We start from the raw sequence: 27,086 nt of genomic DNA, 5'->3' as shown, positions 1-27,086 counted from the left end.
GACACAGCCCTTGATCATGATACTTTTAAGCCTACTTTTTACCACTAATCATGAGATTTTTATTAGTTGCCCTTCCCCTGCTTTAAACTGATGTAGGCAAAGTTCTATCTGACAATAGAAGAGTCCCAAATACCACAATAGTGAGACATTTTATTTTCACTCCCGCTGAGCCAGGTAGGTCCGTACTCTATAAACCTATTTACTTGAGACTTAAGCCAAAGAGTTTAAAGGCTGTGCTTATATAACAATGTTCACAAGATAGAGCTTCACAGGAATCCCTGTGATTTTCACTGCAAAGCAGCTTTCATCAAAAGCACATATGTTCCCATCCTACACCAACTGCCTCAGTGAAGCATTCCAGCTGACAGTATTCCAGCCCCAACACAAAACTGAGAAACACCTATAACAGGTTTATCAACGAAATCCAAGCATCACTGTGCTGAACTCACTGTTGACTATAGGATGCTATTTATTAAAGGCTGACAGAAGAAGAATTTTAGCCACTGCTTTAAATTTAGCCCATAGTACTAAGAGTGTTTTTTTCCTCTCACTCCTTTATTGCTGACCACTTCTAGTCCTAAGAGTATAACAGAATCCTGGCTTTAAGAAATTGAAGATAAAAAAAAAAAAAAAAAGAAAAGAAACTGAAGATATTTAAGGCTGGCTTCATCCATGATGCTGGTAAATTGCCCACTTTCCTTAAATTCTAAAGTAGAACCCTACATGAAAAAGTTAGACTCCTGACTCAAATGGGCTAACAACATAAACTGATCATTTTTACAGGGTTAGGTCTGTATTCATAAGGGATTGGGGAAACATGCCCTGTTGGAGATGGGCTTGAGGAGGAATGTAGTATCAGAGAAAGCCTGGCTCTCACGAACACAGAAGGAAGACCGCCAGAGAAAATGATTGAGCAGAGGGTGTCATAATGGCACAGGACTTCCAAGGAATAGGGGCCACGCAGCAGAGCTGAGAAGCCAAGCAGACGGTGGAGCAGACTTACAGGTTAAGTAGACAGATATGAACCTCTGATGGATTTAGTAAGGTTGAGATACTCCCTACCAACCTAGTACCTTGAGACAAATGGTAAATAGCAGTGGGAACTTTTAAATTAAAAGTCATATAAATCTGGATAATAAACAAATGAAAGAGAAGCAAGAACCAGGAGAACTGACAGAACCATGCCAAAGGAACAACCAAAGATAGAGGATTGATCACATGTAGGTGTCTCTTCTTTTTCTCAAAACTCCACTAAATTGGGGCACCTTGGGTGGCTCCATCTGCTTTCGGCTCAGATCTTGATTTCAGGGTCTTGGGGTCAAGTCCCGCATCGGGCTCCCTGCTCAGTGGGGAGTCTGCTTCTCCCTTTCACTCTCCCTCTGTATTCTCTCTCTCTCTCTCAAATAAATAAATAAAATCTTTTAAAAAAAAACTCCACTACATTAACAGTAAGTGGGTTTTTTTTTTTAAGCCATAAAGCCACAAGAATGAAGAGAATAGGAAAACATACAACAGTGAAATTTTGAAAGGTGGAAAACAGAACAAGTAGTAACTGACTTAGCAGATCCAAGAAAGCTGAATCTTAAGCCAGCAAAAGGGAAAACGAAGATTCAACATAATGTGCTCTATAGAACCTGCATATATCCCAGGAATGGCTACTACCACTACCCCCTGGAAGCGGGAGGGGGGGCAACAGTGGAGCTGAAACTGAAGGATTTGTTGATAATCTGTTTAAGCAGCAGATGGATACCCATCTCCTCTATGCCCTACCTAATTCCACAGTGCCGGGCAGTTCCCTTTCTACCCCTCAGCAGACTGAAGAGGGTCTCTGGACTGAGGGAAGACCAGAGAATAAAGGTACTATACTGAAACCAGGGAGATTATGTGAAACTTTACACTCTAAATGTCAAATGCTCAGCTCTATTCTCCATTCAGCTTCCAGAAATCTGGAGCAAGGCTTTTTTCTGCAGCCTGGAAACTGAAAAAATTCCTCTTTGAGGAAATTGACAGCCCAACAGAAATGATGAAAAAAAAATGATGTTGCATATTCTCCACAAAATAAGCCAACAGATCTCTCTACATTAAGGCCACAGTCGTTAAGTCCAGCCATATACAAACAATAAGGATTCCTAGACATATGCATAACACCTCCAACATGAGAAAAAGAGACCAAAACCAGCAAACCAAAAATCAGTTTGAAGGACACAGAGACTATGTGGGGATCTGAAAACTATCCTACATCCTCAGAAATGGTAGAGAAAATTTTGAACCTATGAAGGAAAAACAGGATAGTGTAAGAAGGAACACAGATAAGACTGTTGAATCACAGACCTGTACCTCTGAAACAAATAATACATTATATGTAAAAAAAAAAAAAAAAAGAAGAAGAAGACAGTAGGAAGGGAAAAATGAAGGGGGGGAAATCAGAGAGGGGGACGAACTATGAGAGACTATGGACTCTGAGAAACAAACTGAGGGTTCTAGAGGGGAGGGGGGTGGGGGGATGGGTTAGCCTGGTGATGGGAATTAAGGAGGGCACGTACTGCATGGAGCACTGGGTGTTATATTCAAACAATGAATCATGGAACACTACATCAAAAACTAATGATGTAATGTATGGTGATTAACTGAACATAGTAAAAAATAAATAAATTAATTAATTAAGGGGGGAAAAAAGAAGGAACACAGAGAACTCAAGAGCTCTTGGAAATTAGCAGAAATGAAAACTCAGTAGAAAGATTAGAAAATGAACTTGACAGAAACTTCCAGACAATAGAGAAAAAAAACAAAAACAGAAAATTGTAGGAAGGAATAAGAAAATTAGAAAATCAATCCATAGTCTCTCATGGTTCGTCTCCCCCTCCAATTTCCCCCCTTCATTTTTCCCTTCCTGCTATCTTCTTCTTTTTTTTTTTTTTTTGACATATAATGTATTATTTGTTTCAGGGGTACAGGTCTGTCATTCAATAGCCAAATGCAGAAGAATGAAACTGGACCATTTCCTTACACCACACACAAAAATAGACTCCAAATGGTTGAAAGACCTAAATGTGAGACAGGAGTCCATCAAAATCCTAAAGGAGAACACAGGCAGCAACCTCTTCGACCTCAGCAGCAGCAACTTCTTCTTAGAAACATCGCCGAAGGCAAGGGAAGCCAGGGCAAAAATGAACTATTGGGACTTCATCAAGGTAAAAAGCTTTTGCACAGCAAAAGAAACAGTCCACAAAACCAAAAGACAACCGACAGAATGGGAAAAGATATTTGCAAATGACATATCAGATAAAGGGCTAGTATCCAAAATCTATAAAGAACTTATCAAACTCAATACCCAAAGAACAAATGATCTGATAAGAAATGGACAGAAGACATGAACAGACATTTCTCCAAAGAAGACATCCAAATGGCCAACAGACACATGAAAAAGTGCTCAACATTCCTCGGCATCAGGGAAATCCAAATCAGAACCTCAATGAGATATCTCCTCACACCAGTGAGAATGGCTAAAATTAACAAGTCAGGAAACAACAGATGTTGGCAGGGATGCAGAGAAAGGGGAACCCTCCTACACTGTTGGTGGGAATGCAAGCTGGTGCAGCCACTCTGGAAAACAGTATGGAGGTTCCTCAAAAAGTTGAAAATAGAGCTACCATAGACCCAGCAATTGCACTACTGGATATTTACCCCAAAGATACAAATGTAGTGATCTGAAGGGGTATGTGCACCCAGATGTTTATAGCAGCAATGTCCACAATAGCCAAACTGTGGAAAAAGCCAAGATGTCCATCGACAGATGAATGGATAAAGAAGATGTGGTATACACACACACACACACACACACACACACACACACACACACACACACACACACTGGAATATTATGCAGCCATCAAAAGTTATGCCGAGCGAAATAAGTCAATCAGAGAAAGACATGCATCATATGACCTCACTGATATGAGGAATTCTTAATCTCAGGAAACAAACTGAGGGTTGCTGGAGTGGTGGAGGGTGGGAGGGATCGGGTGGCTGGGTGATAGATATTGGGGAGGGTATGTGTTATACACAAACAATGAATCATGGAACACTACATCAAAAACTAATGATGTAAGGTATGGTGATTAACATAACATAACAAAAAAATTAAAAAAAAAAAGAAAATCAATTCAGGAGATCCAATATCTAAATAATAGGTATTTTAATAAAGAAATAGGACTTTATCAATAAAATAATTCAAGAAAACTTCCCAGAGGTGAAGAATAAGTACTTCCAAATGATGAAACATACTCATTGAGAATCTAGAAGAAATTCTAGAATCTAGAAGAGTGGATAAAAACAGACCCATATAAAGGGACATTGTCATAGTATTTCATAATGCTGGGTACCTAAAGAAGATTCTAAAGTTTTCCAGAAACAAAGGGAGAAGAAAAACATATTTATAAGAATCAAGACTTGAATAGAATCAGTCTTCTAAATAATTCCACTGAAAACTCAAAGACAAAGGAAGAATGCCTAAACATTCTGTCATAAAATTATTTCTAACCTTCACATCTCTATCCAGATGAATTATCAATTAAGTGTGAGGATAAATGAAAAACAATTTAGGACATATGAAACCTCAAAAAAATTTATCTTTTATGCATCCTTTCTCTGTAGGCTATTGCAAGAGCTGTTCCATCCAAACATTTAGGAAACAGAGGGTCCACAAAAAAGAAAGACAAAGGAAATTCTCAAGTTCACAGATGAAGGGAGACACTGGGCTGAGTGAGAGCTGCGGGTCAGGTCTATAGAGATTAGTCCAGACTGGGGAAAGTCAGAAGATTCCAAGGAAGCTTCCAAAGACAAGAAGTTGATAAGTACCTAATAAAAGTGTACTGAGATGAGCATTACATGATGGAGGAGAAGCATGTGGAACACCAAGAAAGAAAATGACATAAAACCAAATGTTGTATGGGAAAATAATCATAGCAAAGCACGTGACTCCATTGCGAATAGTGTTCGCATAATCATAATGAAAACAGGCCATTGATTTAATCAAAAGTATGATCTAAATGTATCGAGAAGATAGAAAATTGGAAAAATGTATATATGTGCACGTGGTGGTGGTTAACAGACAGGGGACAGAAAAGAGAACTATATTTTTATCTTCCAAAGATGGAAGTCAATAGATAATGACTAAAACTGAAAATCCTCTCCAATAATCATCCTATTTAGAGATAAAAAGATAGATTTTACCCAAAAAAAGTGAAAATATTTTAAAGTTATCTCTGGGACATGGAAAAAATATATAGGGAATAGGGAACTTCTACTTTTCAAAATAAACCTTATAGCACTGTTTGGCTCTTTATGTGCATATATTACTTTGATCTAAAAATTAAATTAAAAAAATAGGCAGACAATCTGAATTACCACACAGATTAAATTAAGAAGAAGCCAGGAAAGCCAGAGGTCTGGAAAATATTCGGATTTCCTTCCTTTCCTCTGTGGGCCCTGGGTCCCTTCCTGTTTACCTCAGCTGTCATCTCTGGGGTTGTCATATTAGCCAAATCCTATTCTTTTCTAACCAAATCATCTTCCTGTCTCTGGAAATCTCTCCAACGACTAAATGAGTAGTTAAAGGCACATAGCCTTAAACAGTCTTTCACCAAACATCGGAAGCCAAAGAGATTTCCCTTTGGGTGAATGACACATTTGAACACAGTTGTTTCAAGATGCAAATTTCTCCAAAATATATGTATGTGATTTTGTTTCTTTAGCAAACAGTAACAACAACAACAACAATAACAACAAGGATATATATGCTTCTGATTGAGGTTGAAATAGTACTAATCTCATGTGGCCTCTAAGAATAGAATATCCAAACTTTATCATTAAATTCTATGTGTGGTACAGTTATTTCCAAACCATTTAAATCCCTGGGTGCTTCTCTTCTATGGCCAATGAACAAAAAGGGATTGGGAGGTTGCAGTTCATTCATTGCTGCCAAGACTCACCCACAACTGTGGGTGAGGAACACACACAGGAGTATTTTCAGTGCCTCTAACCCCTGGTTCTTCCTAATGGCCCCTCTGACGTCCTCCCACTCAAACAGTGGCTGTCACTTTTCAAGGGGAGTATGGATACAGCTGGAAACAAAGGAAGCAGCGGAGCTTTGAGTTTCAAATTAGACTTTTTTTTAAGCCCATGGCCAAAACAATGATCTTGAAAGCATAGATTTCCTTTGCAAGTGCCAGGCCCTCAAGACAGCAAATGGCTTTTTTGTTATTGTTGTTCTTGTTGTGTTTTATTTTTACTGTTAGAACCTTAGTTCTTTTCCCAGAAAACACTGGGGGAGGGGGTGGACAGTGAAACACAGGTGGGCAGAATAGAAGGAAACATAGATGAAAAAGGACACTTGAAATCGGATAAGGGGAAATCCAAAAGCAACAGAGAAAGTGTATCCTGCCTCCCGCCCAGAACTCTGGAATGCGCCAAAGAGAAAGGAGTTCAACCACAGGACAGACACAGCGCAAGAGACACCTTTGAAAGGTGGGAAAGAGTGAGGTGGGAGGCCACAAACTAAGGGAGCTCTCGACAGGAAAATGAAGTCGGCCACACATTCACGTATCTCAGTGCTATCATATAAAAATTTAAGCCCACCACTAAAATGCTCAGATCTGGAGAACTGGTGGAGTTTTGCTTTGCTCTAAATACACAGCCTTTTCAATAAGGGGTATCGAAGACCCATTCACTTGTTCAAAAAGAATTTATTGACTACTTACTACGTTCCGATTATACCAGGGATACAGAGGTGAACCAGATAGACAAGCTCCCTGCCTTCGTGGCTCCCACTTTAGCTGGGGAGACAAGCAGAAAATATGTAAAGAAAGAATTAAAGAACATAATTATAGCCCATAATAAAAGGACAATGAGATATAAAGGATGGAGACACTTTGGACAGCCTGAGGAAGAAAGTTCTAGAACTTGCCATGCATGGCAAGGAACCAGAGAAAAGGGGCACAACTCATCAATCTCTGATTACTTTTCCCACCACAGAGCTAGGAAGAATAAGAGAGTCTTTCTTGAAGAATCTCTTCCCTCTTGGCATCATCACCTTAGCTCCCTCCCGCCCCTGCCTGCCAAGCAGTGCCCCAGGCTCCCAATGTTTTCTCCACCCTCTTCTGAAATCTCAGCATCTCTTTCTTCATTGTGGCAGTGAGAGAGTTTGAAGCTCAGTCCATGCTGGTGTGCTGAAAAAGGCTTAGACCTTTCAGAGAACGAAGTAGCAGTTTCACAGGGGCCTTCTAGAGGGAAGGACACACAAAACAGGGACCATCGGCAAAGTGATCAGGGAGATATCTGGAAATTGGCTCCCCTAAATCACTCCTTGTAGGGAGACACTGCTCGGCCTATCAGGAGAGCTGCCCTTGATCCTTCAAAAATTTGTTCCCAATATCACACTTTCCAATATTTAAGAGACAAGAGTATAAGGATCCAGCAAAAGAAATAGAAAAAAAGGGTGCCTGGGTGGCTCAGTTGGTTAAGCAACTGCCTTCAGCTCAGGTCATGATCCTAGAGTCCCACGATCGAGTCCCACATCAGGCTTCCTGTTCAGTAGGGAGTCTGCTTCTTCCTCTGACCCTCCCCTCCTCTCATGTGCTCTCTCTCTCTCTCTCTCTCTCTCATCCTCTCCCTCTCAAATAAATAAATAAATCTTAAAAAAAAAAAAAAAAGACGAAATAGAAAAAAAAAGTAGCCAGAGCAGTGGGAGAGAAACCAGGGAGAGATAAACATCAAGAAACCAGAGATGTTTCTGCATGGATGAAAAAGGGTCTGTGAAATTTAGCAAATGTCTTTCAAGTGGTGGAAGGGGGAAGTCCACTTTTAATAGATAGCAAATGAAGATAAAGTGAAGACACATGCTTTAGGAAGCTTGCTTTAAAAAAGAAGAAGAAGAATTAGTTAGATCACAGGCAAAGACAGTGCAAACTGGAGTGTTCTATTCACATATGTGTATTTTTTTAGGATTAAATAGACATGAGCATGATTATGGGCTGATGAGAAAGGGCCAGTAAGTAGAGAGCTAGAGAGATAGAAAACACAGGAGAAACAAGGGCAAACCACTGGAGGAAATAAAACATCGAAGGACAAAACAAATCCATGACCACACCCTGGACCATCCACACAACTCTATAGACTCATATACGGAACTGCCCACGCACCATAACAAGTGACCATTTGCCACTTAGCACAGCAGTTGCTTGCACCAAAAGCCTGAAATGAAATCCTGACCCTTGCTTTCTCTCATACCCTCATATGTTGTGGGTCCTAACATTTGTCCAGAATCTAACCAATTCTAACTACCACTGGCATCATCTCTCACCTTGACTACTAACCTGTCTGCCCTCTGCCATCCTCGATCCCTCACAGTCTGTTTTGCACACAGCAGCCAGACTGATCTTTATGAACCACAAGACAAATCATGCCACTCTTTGGCCCCAAGCCCTCAAACAAACACCTTCCCATCTGACTCAGAAAAAAGTCACTCCTTGGTGTGACTTGGTGAAAAAGGTCCTGTGTGGTTTGGCTGCCCCCTCACTCCCAAGCCACTTCCCTCCTCCAGCCCGTCTTTGTAAGAGGATCGGGAAAGTCCAGGAAGGCACATCTGCTACAGCGACCCTTTCCTTTTCAGAGAAATAAAAGAAAGGCCGTCTCCTGAAATGAAGAACAGTCAGAGGTTGAGGAGAGGTGGAAAGAAAACATGTGAGAGTTGCACAAGAAGAGCTACTCAGCCAAATGTGAGAGGGAGATGACCTAAAATAAGCAAAGATTTGTAAGATCATGAACAATGCATTTCAATGGTACCTGTTCACATAGCTGTGGTTTACACCAGCCAGTTCTCAACAGTCCCAAAACAGGAAAAGACACAAGTAGATTCGGGTTGGGGATTTTTGAAGACACAGTGCAGCAACAGGACAAAGGATGATGGAATCTCGAATGTTGGTGTGTGTCTGGGATGAGGGAACAGTGTTCTCTAGCTAGACCCTCTGAAGAGAAGGGAGGTGGGAAATGCACCGACTATGCGGGTCCTTTGAGGCCTTTTCTAAGAAAACTGAAAAGGCCAAGTCAGAGGCAGCTCAGTGTAAGAAAAGTTCCCGAGGTCAATAGCACCTACCCCTAATTCTCATTAGAAGAGTCAACACCCATTTCTTTTGGCAAAGTCTAACTACAGGTATGAGCTTAAGTGTCCTTCCCTTACATTCATTTTAAATCAGTCAGGCTCCCAAATTACACTTTCACATATGAAGACTTTGGGGGGGGGGGGGGTTGTTAAAAACATAAATTCAACTTTAAAAAAGATTAGCTCCAGAACTAGCTTCAGAGAGAATTTTTTAAAGCCACCAGTATTTCCTGACAGTCAACCTGAACATAATTCTCATCCCATAAAAATCTTCCTATCTACAATCACGTAGCCCAAAGCTACAACCATATACCTGGCACCTTTACTCCCAGGGAGGCCTAACTCAGTCATCACAATTTATGTGAAGATTAATAGGTAAGAAGCAGTCACTTAGGAACTGGCTTAGAAATTGTTCCATATAAAATCCCCTCTCTGAGCATACCAAAGCAATTCTTAAGTCCATACATAAGGCCTTCTGGGTATAACATTTATTTTAGCAAATTCTAAATACATTCATATATGGATTTGTTCGTCTTTCAACCTTTGAAAAATTTTGTATTTTATTTCCAGCACAATTAAAATTATATATATCAATTGATCCTTGATATCACATATATAAGGATCATCTAAGTCCCCAGGGCTTTTTCCCTAGCAGAGCACAATTCACCTACTAGGTTACAACCTATCTTGGACAATACACCCATTCATAGGAATCAACACAAATTTATTGGAAGGTTACCATATAATCTCATAAATAAAATTCTTCCCTGACTAAAATCCCTGTTCTTAGAAAGTGGGATTTCATAAAAACTTCTTACCAAGTCAATTTTATTTTCTATCTTATAACATGAAAACTCCAAGTATATGTAATATAGCTAATAGTCTAATTTAAATATATTTTATTGAACTTGCATGGTGACTCAGAAAAAAAGCATCACTGGCAGTGAAAAATACTGGTTAAGTGTAATCTACCCGCACTAGGTTAATGGTTACTTATAAAATTATTTTCCTTCATACAAGAAAAAAAAAGATTTAGATCCCATAAAGGCAAATTCTCCATGTGATTCTCTCCCCTCAACTATCCAATGAAACTACTGCGGAAGGTCACCAATGACCTCGTGATGCCAACCAGACCTCCTAACTCACTGTCCCATTTATGATGCTGTTCTCCCTTCCTTCTTGACATTCATTCATCCTTTGTTGCAACAAACTCTTCTTCTGGAGTCATGCTTCCTTTTTACCCCTCTCAGTTCTCTTCTTTACCCTTCTGTGGCTCTCCTTCCTCAAGTGTCACCCTTCACCAGCTTCTTTCTGACTCTACCCTGCACTCTCTTGACATCAGTTACTTTCTCTACACCATGATTCACAGAGATCTCACCATGCTTCACATCCCTAGAACCCCACAACACACTTTTAACTGCCTAACCTAATACACATCACCAACTGAATGACCTGCAGGCACCTCACACTCAACACATTCAAAATAGAACTATTCTCTTCCCCCAGGAATGGTTGATTCTTCTTTCCTATCTCAGAAAAGAATTTAGTCATTCACTCAGCTGAATTAGCCAGAAACTATCAGTCCTTTTGACTCTTCTCTTGACCATATTTGACACGTTTATCCACTCACCAATAACAGCTTAAAAAAAGGTTTTAGGAATTTTATATGCAACCTATTTTTGAGTATTCCAAATAACTCTGCAATGTAGGGATCTCCATTTTACAGCTGATGGTTTAGATAATTGATGTAAATTCTTACGTGAATGTAGGTTTGTCTGACTCTAAAGTCCATGGTCTTCTCATAAACCACGCTGTCTAGCTAGACTGTAGGAAGCTACAAATACGCCACATCTGGCCTGCCACCTGTTTAAAGTTTTATTGGAACATAGCCATGCTTATGTATTTATGTCTTTGCCCACTTTAACACTACAATAGCAGAGATGAGTGGTTGCAACAGAGACTTATGGACCACAAAGCCTAAGATAGTTGTTATCTGTCCTTTTATAGAAAAAAACAATTTGCCAATTCTGAAACTATACCATCCTCCATAACCCTACCACCTCAGGTTCTTACAACAGCCTCCTAACTGGTTTCTCTTCCCACAGGCTTTATCTCCTCCAATCCATCTTCCACACTGAAGAACAAAGTTCTTATTTATCTCACAACCTTTAGGATAAAAGACAAATTCCTTATCAAGCTATGCAAGGTTTTTTGACATCCTAGTTCCTCCTTCCTTCCTCCCCATCCACATCTACTTTCCGTTCAAGCCAATGTGAAATACATGGAGTTCTACAAAAGGGCCAAGCCATTTCATTACTGCTTTTTTTCACATATGTTCTCTTTATTTCAAAAAATGCCTAAGTCCTATGTGTTTTTTTGTATTCTAAGCTCAAGAGTCACTTCCTCCTAGAAATCTTCCTGTATTGTTCAGGGTAAGCTAGATAAACTTCTTTCATTTGTTCAAATTATGTTTAATGAGCCTAACTATCAACTAGGCACAATGCTTTATGCTAAATATATAATGACAAATAGGACAAATACAGACCCTGTTCTTACCAGCCTTATAGTTCAGCCCAACTTCTTTATTCATCTGTTCAAAGTCTTAGCTCTTAGCTCATAGTATTAAGAGAGGCAAGATGGACATGAAGATGGAGAAGGAATGGAGATGGGGAAGGAGTTGCAGATGGAAATGGGAATAGAGATGGGGATGAGGATAGAGTTGAGGATGGAGATGAAATGGGGATGGGGATGAAGATAGGAATGAGGAGGAAGATGGAGATGAGGATGGAGATGGGGATGGAGATGGGGATGAGGTTGGAAATGGGGATGTGGAAGGAGATGGAGATGAGGATGGGGTGGAGATGGGGATGGGGGTGGAGATGGGGATGGAGATGGAAATGGGGATAGGGGTGGAGATGAGAATAGGGATGGAAATGGGAATAGAGATGGAGATGGAGATGGGAATGGGGATGGAAACGGGAATGGGGATGGGGATGAGGATGGGGATGGGGATAGAAATGGGAATGGAGATGGAGATGGAGATGGGAATGGGGATGGAAACAGGAATGGGGATGGGGATGAGGATGGGGATGGAGACGGAGATAGGGATGGGGTTGGCAGTGGGCATGGGGATGGAGAAGGAGATGGAGAGAATGGGAGAGAAAGAAATGATTCAGTGATTCTCTTGTCTGACACTCACCATGCCACTAACTTAACTCACCATACCACTTACCTCAGAAAGTATCCAATTTGTCTCCTTAATAACAATACTACCAGAACACCTGGCACAATGCTGGATGAATTAAATAATTTTGAGTGATACAGAGACACAAGGTAGTTCCAGAGACCAAGTCCTTGCAAAGAGGTCAGGCTAGTTAATAGGCCACTGAAAAAATTTCCTGTTTTCTGGGAAAACTCAATCTTTAGAAAATCTGAGAGGTTTTGTGAAAATGTGACTAGGTATAAAAAGGAGCATGAGTATAAAAGAACATTCCTGCAAAAGATACAAGTTCTATTTTGAATAAGAAACAGGGAATAAAGTGCACATCACATAGTCTTTTTCTAACTACTGGACTATACATCTGAAACTACTGAACCATGAAAAAAGGTACTTATAACCCTGAACTTTGTGTTCCACAAAATGTTTTTCCTCATAGGATACTCAGCTCATTAAAGAAAAGAGACCCCCCCAAAAAAGGAAATCTTTTTTACAAGCAGAGGTAAAGCAGACACAAAGAATTGACCCAGTTTCCAAAATAAACATTAAGCTTAAAATTCTCTCCATCTGGCTGAATCTAAAACCAGAAATGAAAATCAGCATGTTCACACTCCACTCCCTACCTACACCACAACAGCAAGGACAAGAAAAAATTCAATTAATTTTATATTATATTATATATTACTTAATATTATACTCAGTCATCTAAAGTCTCATGTTAAGATTTGTAAATTTTTTTAATATTGGAAAATGGCAATAGTTCACTTTTATGCTTTTTAGCAGCATTTCTTTAATATTTTATATTAAATATAATATATTTAAATATATATAAACATATATATTTAATATTCCTTTAATATTTATTTTCATTTTGTTTTTTTTCTTCCAAGTTTTTATTTAAATTCCAGTTAGTTAACAGTTCGCTTTTAAACCTGCCTGGATGTCCATAACGGCCAAACTCCTTCAGAGTCCCCACTGGCCTGGTATACAGATTTCTCCCCAGGCCCCACTCTTATGTCCTGAAGTAAATGTCTTTTTCTGCTTAATTTCTATTTGAAAAACACTTTTCTTTCCAAAAGCATATTTTCTGTTCTCTACAATATCTCCTGACAATGTCCCCTTTACTCTTTAGTGTATATATTCCATACAAGACGCGTCTTACTCTCTATAAAACAAGGTATGTAATACACATGAAAAGCCCTAAAAACTGTGACATCTCTTCCATTTCATTAACCCCATTCCAAAAAACAGCCCAATTCTATGAATAGTGGCATAACTGCACCAACAGAATCTTAGATATATAAAATGTTGGCACTGAAAGAGACCTTAAAACTCATTTATATCAACTCCTGCATTACACAGTTGAAAAAACTAAAACCCAAAGAGATTCAAAGACTCTCCCAGGTCACATAGGCCTTTGCCCTCAGCTTATGCTATATTCTCCCAATCTCTGGGTCTTACCATTTTCTATTTATTTCCTTTTTCTGTAGAGAGAGATAAAAGCAATGCCTATAATCGCAGCTTGGCTTTTATCTGAACTCCACAGAAAACGCCAAATTAGACCATCAGCTGGAGAATATGATGTGTAGCATCAGTCTCCTCTGCATGATACTGAGTGACCAGTATGTAACAAGTGCTCCCTGGTGGCTTAACCACCCACATGGAGATTTGAATTTCTCTTCATACACATCCCACTGGCAGATGGTCCTGCTATACTTCTAAATGTGCTAAACCACTTGCCTGCTGCACTATAAACCATATCAGTCAATTACACAAAGATCTTAGACTGAGCTATCATCAGTTACATTCTATTTGAAAACAGCAGATTGGCATTATTATGACTACCTGCCTGTCTACCAATTAAATCTCAGCAGTTTTCATATTTATAGTTTTTAGTTTTGCTTTGTTTTACTTTTAAAGACTTAATTGCATGGACTCCTACCAGGACAGATTCTGATTGCCATATACCACATGAGTCAGGCTGCCTCAGCCTAGCAACCAAGCAGGCAACAATAGAAAGATCAAAAAGAAAAAAATACTTTTAAATAAAGCAAATACCCAAAGTCTAATCTTATAGTCCTTCGAAATATGCTGTCTAAACTATGCTGTCTACATGTTTATTAACGTATTTAACAGCGTGTTAAAACAAAACAAAGCAAGCAAACAAAATAGAGAGAGGGAGAGAGAAAAAGAGATAGAAATTTATGGTTAGACACAAATTATTTATGGCAAAAAGTTATTCATAACTTATATTTTTATTTTATGTTTCTTTCTTTAAAAATTATAATGACAAAGTCCAGTATATATAGATTTTTGTAATGGTTGGGTTAAAGTAAAATACAATTTATATGATCATTTAGTAATGAAGAAAAAACTAAGTAAGTAATTACTTCCTTGATAAATCTTTAGAAGAGGATTCATAAAAACGCATTAAGACAAAAGGATAATCATATCAGAAAAATTCCATTCTCATATTGCTTTGTTTTATAGCCATCAAAACAAATCATCTGTGCACGGAGATGCTTTCTGAATAGAAGCAAAATTAGTCTGCTAATCGTGGGGAAAAAGAAAACTATTAAGGGCTCAATAAGATTATATAAATGAAATGGATTAGAAAGCATTTCATGAAGGTATCATGAAGTATTTGCTCTGCAAATAAGCAAAGAGATTACCCACATTTTGATCTCAAAAAAAAAAAAAAGTATGCTATTTTCCACAACTGACTTTTTTTTTTTTTGGCAGAACTAACTACAAAAATATATTTTCACAAATGTCCTTTGGTGGTGAGTTCCATGAACATCAGCAGGGTCATCAGGTTCATTATGAATGGACAAATGCAAAGGAATGAGAGAGAGTTTACTATCCTGAGATAGTATAATGGCTGCTACCAGAGCCATGAAGTTCTACTCAAGGCATAGAGCATGCCAAAATTGAGAAGAGACAAATTTGAGATAAAGAATGCATGGTGGTAGACATATGTTGAGAAGATCCAAACAACTTTTCTAGTCCTGCAAATCTGAGCAGGAAGATTCTCCACCCTGGGCAAATGATGGACAAAGGATTTAAGTCTAAGAAATCCCCAGGTAGCAGATAAAAGAAATAATCCTGGGATCCTGCTGACATGGAAGGGATCAAGAGGGAACATAAGGTGACTGGGATTGAAGGAAGGACACAGTCATAAATTTTGTCTGAATATTTGTCTGAAAGCAGCAAGGAGAACCCTGAGACTGTGTTCCTGGACAGAGTCCATATGCAATTCAGCATTAGGGGTGAAAGGACCTAGAGGTCAGAGAGGAAAGGCCATTAAAGAAAGAAGAGGGCTCAGAATGGACCTAGGAACTGGAATTGTTGCCATTAAAATTTCTCAATTTTGCTAGAAGGCATGAAAACTTTAGATGACTTTCTCCAGAAAAAGAGGCTATCATTTTACAAGTAGTGATTATTTTTCTCCACAGAATACAGGGAGTTGGTTTCTCCACCAAACTTTTGATAAAACAGTTTTCTCAGTTACTGTGTTATAAGGTTATAATTGGTACTTCTCAAACACCACTCAATTCTAGATTGACTAGAATCAGCACAACTAAAATCACGAAGCTTTCTTTTTCTATTTCCCTCTTCCTTTACTCTCCTTCCCCATGACACACACACACACACACACACACACACACACAGACACACACACACACACACACACACAGAGGCATACAGACATACATGCTAGCTAAATCCGTAGCTGCATCTATGGCTGATAACACATACTGGGTTCTGGGAACAGTAGTAGTTTGTTTTGTTTGTCTTCCTTGGTGTTATTGTAGGGAGAAAAGTGATACTAAGATTACAAACAGCTGCAAGAGGCACATTTGGTTGATATTTTGAGCATGTGTGTCTAATAAATTTTGGAATTGCAAGAAGTTACTGTAACACTTCATGGGTCTTGACAGTTTTCTATCAGCTTCTTGGGTGGCTGCAAAGGAAACATGCCATTAAATTACTAAGGACCCAGGGACTAAGAAGGAAATTAAAAAGCATTTCCCTGGAACACTCCTGGCAATAGAAACTGGACTTGAGACATAAAAAGAAAACCAAAGTCAACAGGCAAAAGAAATGTCAGAAACTAGTTTATAAACGGAAAACTAATGCTCGGGTGTTAAAAAAGAAAATCGCAGAAACTCAGAAAAGAAAGGGGCCAAGTTTAAGACCAGGTCTTCATCTTGAAATCAAGATAGGAACTAAATAGAGATAAAAGAAGGAGAAAGACCTTTAGATATAGCACTACAACTGGCCATACATGAACTAGAGAAAGGATGTAACCAAAATGAACTAAATGAAGTTTTAAAAACTCAACTGAATCTACATGAAAATTTTCAATGATTTGAAAATTCAATCTACAATGAAAATTTTCAATGTCTACCTAGATTCCAAAGGTAGACAGTAAAAAGTGGTGGGAGACAGGGTTGTTGGCGCTTTCACTAACTAGCCTCTTAGAACTTCTCATCAGGAACTTAGAGACGTAGAGTTGAAGCATTCCAGTACAGGAGCCACTACATTCCCAGAGGCAGACATAGGTGAACTCAGGGCTTTCACAAAGGAATCAGAGCCAAACCTTGAAGCGTGTGCACTTTCCCAGCATGTATCTTCATCAGAGACCTAACTGGAGTGGATTCAAGAACAGGAGATTCTCATTATAACCATCAAGGACATCTTCAGTTTCACTCATTCATACAACAAACTGTGATTGAGTATGGCATAAAAAATTGTTTAGAAGCTGAGTATACAAAAGCAAAAATAGGCAGACAAAGGCCCTACTGTCTGGAAAGGAAAAGAAAAGAAAAGAAAAATGGAGTAAATGTGTTTTCAGGTCTTGGTAAGTACAGAAGCAAAAGATTAAAGGGCAAGGATTAAGGGTGATTGGCTTTGGGTGTTCTCTTTTTATAGAGGATAGCACTGGGAGGAATTTCTGAAGAGGCAATTTGAGTGGAGACCTGCATGAATTCATGGCATAAATAAGAGGGGTGTTATAAGCAGTGGGGAAGCAAGTATGAAGACCCTGAGACAAGACTGAGCTTAAAGTGTTCAAAGCAAGATGGCTAGCATGGATGGAATCGAATAAGCAAGTGCAGGAACAACAAAAAGTGAAGTGGGCAAGGTGGACAACAGCCAGACCATTAAGACTTTGATAGAAGGGTAGGGAATCTAGATTTTATATTATGTGCAATGGAAAACATCGGAGGGCTTCGAGTAAAAGAATGGTGTGATCTTATTTACTTTAAAAGGGCTACTCTCACTCTCTCTGACCGACTTATTTCACTTAGCATAATACTCTTTAGCTCCATCTATCACTTCTGGGTAGACACTATGGGGCAAGAGTAAAAAGAGAAGGAACATATAGGAGATTGTAGTAACTATCCAGACCAGTGATGGTGACTTGGTCTTGAGTGGTAAGCTACAGAAGTGGAGAGAAATAATCAAATGTATTCTGAAGGTAAAGCCAACAAGACTTGTTATAAAAAGATGTCATAAATGAGAAGAAGCAAGAATCTAGGATGATTCCTATGTTTGGGGCCTGAGAAACAAAGTGAATAGTGCTATCCTTCAACTCTATATAGATTTTTTTTTCCTATTATCCTATTGTTTAAAAATGTTGAGAAAAAAAAAAGAAAGAAAAATCTAACTATGCTAGTCCAACCACTTGCAAAATAGTTTGGCAATTTCTTTTAAAAACTAAACATACATTTATTTTGTGTCTCAACAATCTCTTTCCTGGATATTTATCCCAGAGAACTGAGAACTTATATCCAAAAAAAAAAAATTGTACACAAATGTTCATGGCAGCTTTCTTTGTAATGGCAAAAACTGTAAACAATCAAAATGGCTTTCAATAGATGAACAGTTAAACAGTGATATATCCAAACCATGAAATACCACTCAGCAATAAAAAAGGAATAAACTATGGATACGCTCAACAACTTAGATGGCTTGCAAGGGGTTATGCTGAATGTTAAAAGCCAATTTCAAAAGGTCACATTTTGCATGACTCCATTTACATGACATTCTCAAAATCCCAACACTATATAGATGAAGAGCAAAACAGTAGTTGCCAATGCCTAGGGATGCTTTGGGGGAAGGGGTGGGTATGACTATAAAGGAGTAACATGAGGAAGGAAGTTTTTGTGGTGATGGAACAATTCTGTATCTTGATTTCAGTGGTAGTTAAAGGAATTTACACATGATAAAACAACACAGAACTACACACACATATTGTGTTAGTGACAATGTCGATCATGTGCTGGATTGATTATAGAGGAGGTAACTATTGGAGGAAACTAGGTAAAGGGCACAAAGGCCTTCTCCATACTATCTTTGCAACTTCCAGTGAATCAATAATTGCTTCAAAATAAATGTTTTTAAATCTAACTATGCTCGAGTATAAGGTAAAATGCATTATATAAATACTAAAAGCAGTACAGTAATAAATACCACATCTGACAAAATGTCGTCTTCTGAATTTATAACGCACCAATACATTTTACCACGTTGGGTGTGTAGGCAGCAGTTTAATTAATCATCAGGATCTCTTGTATGTAGGAACATATTTCCTCCTAAAGGCCTCTGAAGTAGCAGCACTTGGCATTCTCAATCTACCTCCTTACCTCTAAACAGCAAGTAGAACCTGTGTGTTCTGGTTTCTGCACCTGCACAAAGGAGTATAGAGAAATGGAAGCTAAACTGCTAACATTGGTGCTCCAATAGCGATCAAAAACTTTCAACTCTGAAAATGTGAAAACTGCCTTACATTGACCCAAGATATTGACTTTTCATGGGCCACCTGACACTCCCGGACTCTTAACATCTTTCCCATCGGTGTCAAAATACAAACCTCTGCAATGTGGAATCTCAAAAGGATGGCTCAGACCACAAATCAATGACCATGACCCAAAGGCTTAACAGGTGCTAATAACACTAATCATACCTCTAGTACGATGATCTTAAGGTTACTCTAGGGGTCAGAACTAGGCTTGGATAAATCATCTAAGTCAACCTGAAGGGGTAGACGATGGTGAAGTCTCCCTCAAAATCTTCTTTTAAAACAGCTTCTTTGATATGTATCTCCTTAATGTTCTGATCTGACATAATCGATCCTCAGTCTGAGTGGAGAACATGTGTTCTTTCACTCCTTAGAGAACATTCTACTCCCTGGAACACCATCCAGACATTTAGTACTCAGGTATGCCTGCTAAATCCTGGACACTTTTGTCATTGCCAAATGAGCTTGTATTTACTAATCCTTTCATTCTCTCAAAGGCTCAAATATTCAACCTAGAGTGTCTGTAATGAAGACCAGATTTATAAAACTTTTTTATGAGTCCTAATTGTAAAAAAACAACATAAAACTATCCTGAGATCAGTGTTAGTCAAGAATTCAATTACTAACTAAAGTAGTTTCTAAACTATGTATCTCCCATCATATCCTGTCTGCTTTTTTGACATTTAATGCACAGCCAACAAAACCTATGAGATGTGTTAGATGCTGCCTTTCTAGATGCTGGTCTCCCTTGGAAAGAGCTCTGCCAGATAGGATGCTGTGAATAGAATTAAATCAAAGAGCTCCCATCCTGATTTTTGTATCAGTCTATCTACACTGTTTTTCGTGTGCTAATACATTCTAAAAAGTAAATATATTATTTGCATATTTATATTCTAAGGCTGAATAAAAATTAAACCAATGCAAATAATATGGATTAAACGCCTTTCTGAAGACAAAGTAGTTTCATTTTCATCCTGTTAGAGATTAGAGTCTGGAAAACTGCCAACAACAATGATTTTTTAATTAAAGAAGAAAAAAACAAGATACTTACAGCCAACCATCATCATGGCCACTGAAAACATCTTCTCCACATCTGTGGTAGGAGCTATGTTTCCAAATCCTATGGTTGTAAGGCTTGTCATGGTAAAGTAGAGAGAGGACACGTACAGAGAGTCCTTGCTGGGTCCTCCTTCCCATATCCCTGCACTGGTATTATATCGATACGGAGTCCCAATGCTCAAGGCCAGCTGGTAGAGCCAACTGTCTATTTGGATGGTGTTCGTCACTTCATCGATGACCTCATAGTCCCCAATGCTGTACCATATGCAGGCCAGCCAGTGGGCAACTAGTCCAAACACACATACCAGAAGCACGAGGACTGCTGCTCCATACTCTAGGTAGTGGTCCAATTTCCTAGCAACACGGCCTAGTCGCAAGAGACGCACCACTTTTAAAGAACTGAAGAGACTGCTGATTCCCTAAATAAAAGAAAAGAAATGACATGAGACTTTCAGAAAAGACAAGGCTGGGGTACAATTCAATGGTTTATCTTCACGAACTTGATTGCCCATCTATACTCTAAGAACATACACATAATATAGCTCTGACTTTAAGTCAACAAAAATGCTGAAACGGTAAAGAAACTTTTCTTAAAAAAAAAGCAGATTTTCCCCAAAGAAATAAGATATTTCTGAATTATTAAATAAGACAACTTTTCATTAGCTAAGGAAGATCCAATTTGTCTTCAGAAGTGATGTATAAATAGCACAGAGAAAAACTAAAGGACAAAATTGCTCAAATGCAATATATACAGAGTACAGAAATAGGATGATGAAATCAGACCGTTTATTACTTCTTCCTATAAAACTTATCCTCTACTTGAAAACATTTATTTTTTTTATTTCTCACTTTATAATAACCATGAGCACCAAACTTCTGAGAAAGGAATCCCAATCTTACTGGCAAACAAACAGGAAATACTTCTGGGTATGTGGGGAGAATGAGCAGGTGCCATTGTTGTTTCCACTACCTCCTGTCACAGTCATGATAAGCACTAAATTTGTAGAGCTCTGAAAAAGTTAAGAGTTGAACGCAGAATGGGTGCATAATCTACAAAATCCTATCATCCCCTAGCAATAGTCATAGAAAAGAATACTAAGGGAACAGCAGCAAGATAATTCATATTTTGCTGAGAAGCTTAAAATCCAAATACAGCATTATCCAAATGGAAATACAGAATACACTTTCTTCAAATACCAAAAGTCCCACAGTAATTTTTTTTGGAAGCATATATTAAGCCATGTGGGGAAAGAAGATAAATTCATTCCTGATGCAGAGAGGGAAGGTAGAGCTGTGATCGGGAAGCCTCTCATCTGACTATCACCTCCAAATCTCATGAGGTCTATGACTCCGTTATTGCTAATTCTTTCTCCCAGGCGGGAGACAAGGAGTCTAGCATAACTCACTCTGAGCTTCCTTCTGACCAACACAGAGGAATTGGTTGGTGTAGTGGAACAGATGTGACATTAGTAAGACACTAATTTTGGCATCATAAGGTTCTCGATAGTTAAGATGAAAGGGTTAAGAATGCATTTGGTGCTACGGTGAGCGCTGTGAATTGTGCAAGACTGTTGAATCACAGATCTGTACTTCTGAAACAAATAATGCAACATATTTTAAGAAAAAGGAGAAAGAAGAAGATAGCAGGAGAGGAAGAATGAAGGGGAGTAAGTCAGAGGGAGAGACGAACCAGGAGAGATGATGGACTCTGAAAAACAAACTGAGGGTTCTAGAGGGGAGGAGGGTAGGGGGATGTGTTAGCCTGGTGATGGGTATTAAAGAGGGCACATTCTGCATGGAGCACTGGGTGTTATGAACAAACAATGAATCATGGAACACTACACCAAAACAAATGATGTAATATATGGTGATTAACATAACAATAAAAAATTTAAAAAAAAAAAGAATGCATTTGGTCGGGACGCATGGGTGGCTCATTTGGTTAAGTGTCTGCCTTCGGCTCCGGTCATGATCTCAGGGTCCTGGGATCAAGTCCCACTTCGGGCTCCTTGCTCAGCAGGAAACCTGCTTCTCCCTCTGCCTACTGCTCCCCCGGCTTGTGCTCTCTCTATGTTTCTGACAAATAAATAAATAAAATCGTAAAAAAAAAAGAATGCATTTGGTTATATTATACTCCATATGGTAGCATAGGACTGAGATATTTCAAAATAAATAGTTGAAAGAGAGAGAACAAAGAGAAGTAGAAACAAGAGACCTTGTGGAAACGAAAGTAGCAGGAACATTTTGAAAGTTTTCTGTCTCAAGCTCAATACCTTAGGTCTGGCTCTATTTCAATTCCTGCTCTTAAATGTTGTGGCATCAATGCGCAGCCTTAAAATAAATTCTCATTTCGCTTGAACCCTTGAGGGGATGGAAAACAGATACTGAACTTTAGGTGGTTAAAAAAAAGTAGAATTATGAAAATTCAGAAGATGAATTGGCATAATGCAGCGATGTGAGATCTTGGAAGGTAAGAAGATTCAAGAGAACTTGGAAGCTCTCAGAAATGAAACTGTGTAATCAGAAACAACAAAGACAAAAATAAGCATTTATTAAGCACTTCTACAGGTCAACGTCTGAGTTAGGCCCTCGGAGCATTAAAATAAATATGCCTTGCTTCTGCTCTAAAGAAACCCATAGTCCAAATGCATGACAGACCAAATGCATGACTAAATTGTGTTGTTAAAGATGTTCTCTAGTTAACTTAAAATTTTAAAGGAATGATACTTCCGATGAAATACTGCACAGAAGGGGTGCCTGGGTGGCTCAGTTGGTTCAGCGTCAGACTCTTGATTTCGGCTTAGGTCATGATCTCAGGGACGTGAAATCGAGCCCCAAGTCAAGCCCAATGTTGAGTCCTGCATTGGGCTCCGGGCTGTGTGTGAAGCCTGCTTAAGAGTCTCTTTCTTCCTTTCCCTCTGCCCCTCCCTCCCTTTCCCTCTCTCTCTCTCTAAAAAATAAACAAAAACTGCACAGAAAGTCATTTCTATCTGAATTTTTTTTCTCTAAAAACAAAGAGAAGAAAAAAACAGAGAGGAAATCTTTACCCTCATTCAAACTAAAAAACAGTCACAACTCTTAACCAGAATGTGAAAAACCAGAACCTACTAGAATTAGGTCCAAATGGTGGGAGGGCACACTCCCCTGATTTCTGACATAGACAGAGCTCTTCAAAAGGAGGTGGTCCACCGTGAAGGGTACCTGCTCAGGATCCCTTAATCAAACAGCACCATTTTCTAGGGCCATGTCCAACACTACTTAAACATTACAAAATATTTTGTAAGCATTATAAACTCTGCCACAGGTTCTGTGATACCACTTTCTCCCGGGTTTTACCAACTCCCCAGCTGACATCTCTTCCAAAATCATTTTCTAAGGCTATCCCTCTCTATGCTTCTATGATGTGTTAGGATTTTCATCATGACTATCCTCAGCCCTCTACTGCATATGCATGATTCAACTGACTTCTATATATCGAATTCACCAGTCCACTTCTTAGCACAAAACTGTCTCCTGACTTATTGATACAGAAGCCAAATACCCACTATACATCTCCATTTAAATGTCTCACAGGTGTTCAAAAGGTAATTGGTCCCAAAGGGAATCCCTTGCTCCTCCATCTCTTACTCTTGTGAGTGACATCATTACCTGCCTCATCCCTCAGACCTAGGGCTGAGCCTCCTGCCACATTCAGCTGGTTATCAAGTGTTATCAAAAACATGAGTAAGTGCTCAAAATACATCTACTAATAAATCTCTCAAAAATTTCCCTTCTTTCCTATTCCCAAGGAATGTCTTGGTCATGACTTCATGTTTTTACTTACTTGTGTGGCAGGAAAAGCCTCTCCATCAGCCACTGTAGCTCTGTTCCTACTCCCTTTAATTCACAGATCACACTATAAAGGCTACCAGTCTGGTGTATATTTAAATCCTATCTATTTATTCCTGTCCCTCTCCAATCCTAACTGTTACCTCATACCTATAGGATTGAGTATTAACTCCCTACTATGACATGCAAAGCCCTTCAGAACCTATTATCTGCCTATCTAACTTTTATCTGCCTTCAGAACCTATTACCTCCCACCAATTCCTGCTCCTGCCTTCTATGTTCCAGCCACACTTAGCTACGTGTAGTTCCAAGAGGTCCATCTGTTTCACGCCATGTTACTAGTTACTCCTTCTTCTTAAAGGGTTTGTCCTCCCACTCTCTTAGTGGCTAGCATCTTAAATGCAGTTTATGACAAACACTCTCTCCTCTGTGTGCACTTCCCAGACATCTCCACCATCCCCAACCATCTTCATTGACATACCTTCATCCTCTCCCCCACCGTGAGAGTTAAGTGTTCTTCCTTTATGTTATCATATACTCTTTGCATATTTCTATCACAAGTAGCACAATAACACTTTATTACAAGTCAAGCTTGCATGCATGACATTCCAGGAAACTCTAGACCCCTTGAAGAATATATCTAGTGTCAATTACAAAGCTTTGTCTATGGTAATATGCTAAACAGTTGATACGTTCGACGAATGTATGAAAAGACTTAGACAAGCCAAATGTGGATGGTGTAAATTTAGGGAAGGATAATTAATAATAGATGCTATGTGATTTAATAGTAAAATACAGACAACAAAACAGGCAATGTAACTTTGAGTTACAGTAATAAAGATACGGTATGAAGAATGAAAAAGAAATTCTCCTTAATTTCTCTAATGACCAGACCACAAGTATAGGAGATACATAAAATATATTCAGCACAGGACTGCCAAGAAAAGAACTCAAAAGTATACCCTATTAGGAAATATGGAAGGAAATAGAAAAAAGGAGACTGGGGCAGGGCATTATAATTGTGTTCAAATACACAGGGCCCTGATGAGGGTTGAGCTCATTCTATATAATCCTAATGTAGGTCACCTGAGTCATAGTTGGAGCTATGGGATAGAAGGATACAATAAAGATTTCATCAAGCCTGTACCACACATTTCCACGCAATAAACCAACCCGAAAGTAAGACCATTCATTGCTACTTGGAAAAGACAAATAATTCACAATAATATTGAACACTTACTACAGGCCAGCTATTTTTCTAACTGCCTTATAAGCATTAACTAATTTAATCTTCAACACAATCCGATGTGGTAGGTACCATTATTAAAACATAGACCGGGGGCGCCTGGGTGGTTCAGTCAGTTAAGCAACTGCCTTCAGCTCAGGTCATGATCCCAGGGTCCTGGGATCAAGCCCCGCATCAGGCTTCTTGCTCAGCGGGGAGCCTGCTTCTCCCTCTCCCTCTACCTGCTACTCCACCTGCTTGTGCTCTCTCTCTCTCTCTCTCTCTCTCTCTGTGTCAAATAAATAAATAAATAATCTTTAAAAAAAAAAAGAAAGAAAGAAAGAAAGAAACAAAGCCTGGGGGCACCTGGGTGGCTCAGTCAGTTGAGGGTCTGACTTTTGGTTTCCGCTCAGGTCATGATCTCAGGGTCATGTGATTGAGCCCCCAGGTCAGGTTCCATGCTCAGCGGGGCGTCCACTTGGGATTCTCTCTCTCTCTGCCCCTCCCCCAACTCGTGTGCTAGCATGAACCCTTTCTCTAAATAAATAAATAAATCTTAAAAAATTTTTAATTAAAAAAGAAAAGATAGTCCAGAAAGGTTGAGTAATTTGACTAAGTTCACACAGCTAGTAAGAGGGGCTGAGATTCAAATACAGAGTGTCTGGCTCCAGACTTCCTGCTTCTAACCACCTCACTATCTGACCTCACTCTGAAACTCTATATTATACCTAGAGCATAATGTGTAATTTAAGTACATTAGTACCTGCAATACTAGCTTATATGCCGCCATTCTCTACACAACTGAATAAAGGAGATTAAATACCTTGCCACACTCTTCTCCCCACCCAGGCACAGGCATGGCCCACTGCAGGGGTATGTGAATGCCCTAGAACTCTGTAGAGCCTGCAACTCTCTAATATGGACCAACTCACTGTATTCCCACAACAGCGGGATTCCTATCTCCATTGTTCATATGAGGACCCTGAAGCTCAGACATAGTAAATGACTTGTCCAAAGTCATAGAGCTAGGAATGAATGGAAGCATCACTCAGACCTAGTCCTTCAGATTCTTAGTGCAGTTCCCACAACAACCAATGGCTGTGCAGTCTTCCCGTCCTTAGCCCCAATGATCCCTTCAATATTCATCTTTCTAATACACAGTACCCTCCAGGGACTCATCACAGACATTACGTTAACCACAATCTCCAGTGCAGGCCTTCAAGGTGCCCAGGCCCACCTCCATCTGCACTGCCAGGTCACTTCCCACCAAGCCTTTGCATAGCAATAGGGCTCGGGTCAAACCAAACTCCTGTTTGCTCCCAAACACAACCCCAAAGTTTCACCTTTGAATCTGTCCAGAGTGTTCCCTTCAACTACTTATAAAATCAGAAACTGTTATTCAAAATGAATAATATGCAAATAGGCAAGTTTGCTTTATTTGGAAAGTTGTTTTAACTTTCTCATTTTCCATTGTTTTGTATCAAAGGGAATTTAATGCAATCATTATAACCAAAACTCGAAGTGAAATGACTTGCTTTTAAAATGTGATGAAATAATAACTAATCTTCAACAAAGCAGGAATGAATATCCAGTGGAAAAAAGACCAAAAAAATGTGATGAAATACTTAAAACTTGAGATAATGTAAATATCCTTCTCCAGTGTAATTGGTAAATACATAATCACACATTCACTCAGTGGAATGCTATCCAAATATAAACACGAACAGACTATCTATATACAACAGCAAGCATGAATCTAAAAAACATCATGTTGAGCAAAAAGACCAGATACAAA

The 27,086-nt window shown here is 39.1% G+C and overlaps 1 protein-coding gene across 1 annotated transcript in view; it reads right to left on the bottom strand.

The window, feature by feature from the left end:
• The window catches only part of KCNH5 (potassium voltage-gated channel subfamily H member 5), a 305,062-nt gene that overhangs the window by 182,203 nt on the left and 95,773 nt on the right, over positions 1–27,086 (bottom strand). The window contains exon 7 of the mRNA XM_035728053.1: positions 20,231–20,657. Coding sequence (XP_035583946.1) covers positions 20,231–20,657 — 427 coding nt within the window. The remainder of the gene's footprint in view (positions 1–20,230; positions 20,658–27,086) is intronic.

The sequence above is a fragment of the Zalophus californianus genome, chromosome 6 (genome assembly GCF_009762305.2).
Source record: "Zalophus californianus isolate mZalCal1 chromosome 6, mZalCal1.pri.v2, whole genome shotgun sequence".
Classification (NCBI taxonomy): domain Eukaryota; kingdom Metazoa; phylum Chordata; class Mammalia; order Carnivora; family Otariidae; genus Zalophus; species Zalophus californianus.
The sequence above is the reverse complement of the archived record's forward strand: the minus strand, read 5'-3'. Positions and strand labels throughout refer to the sequence as shown.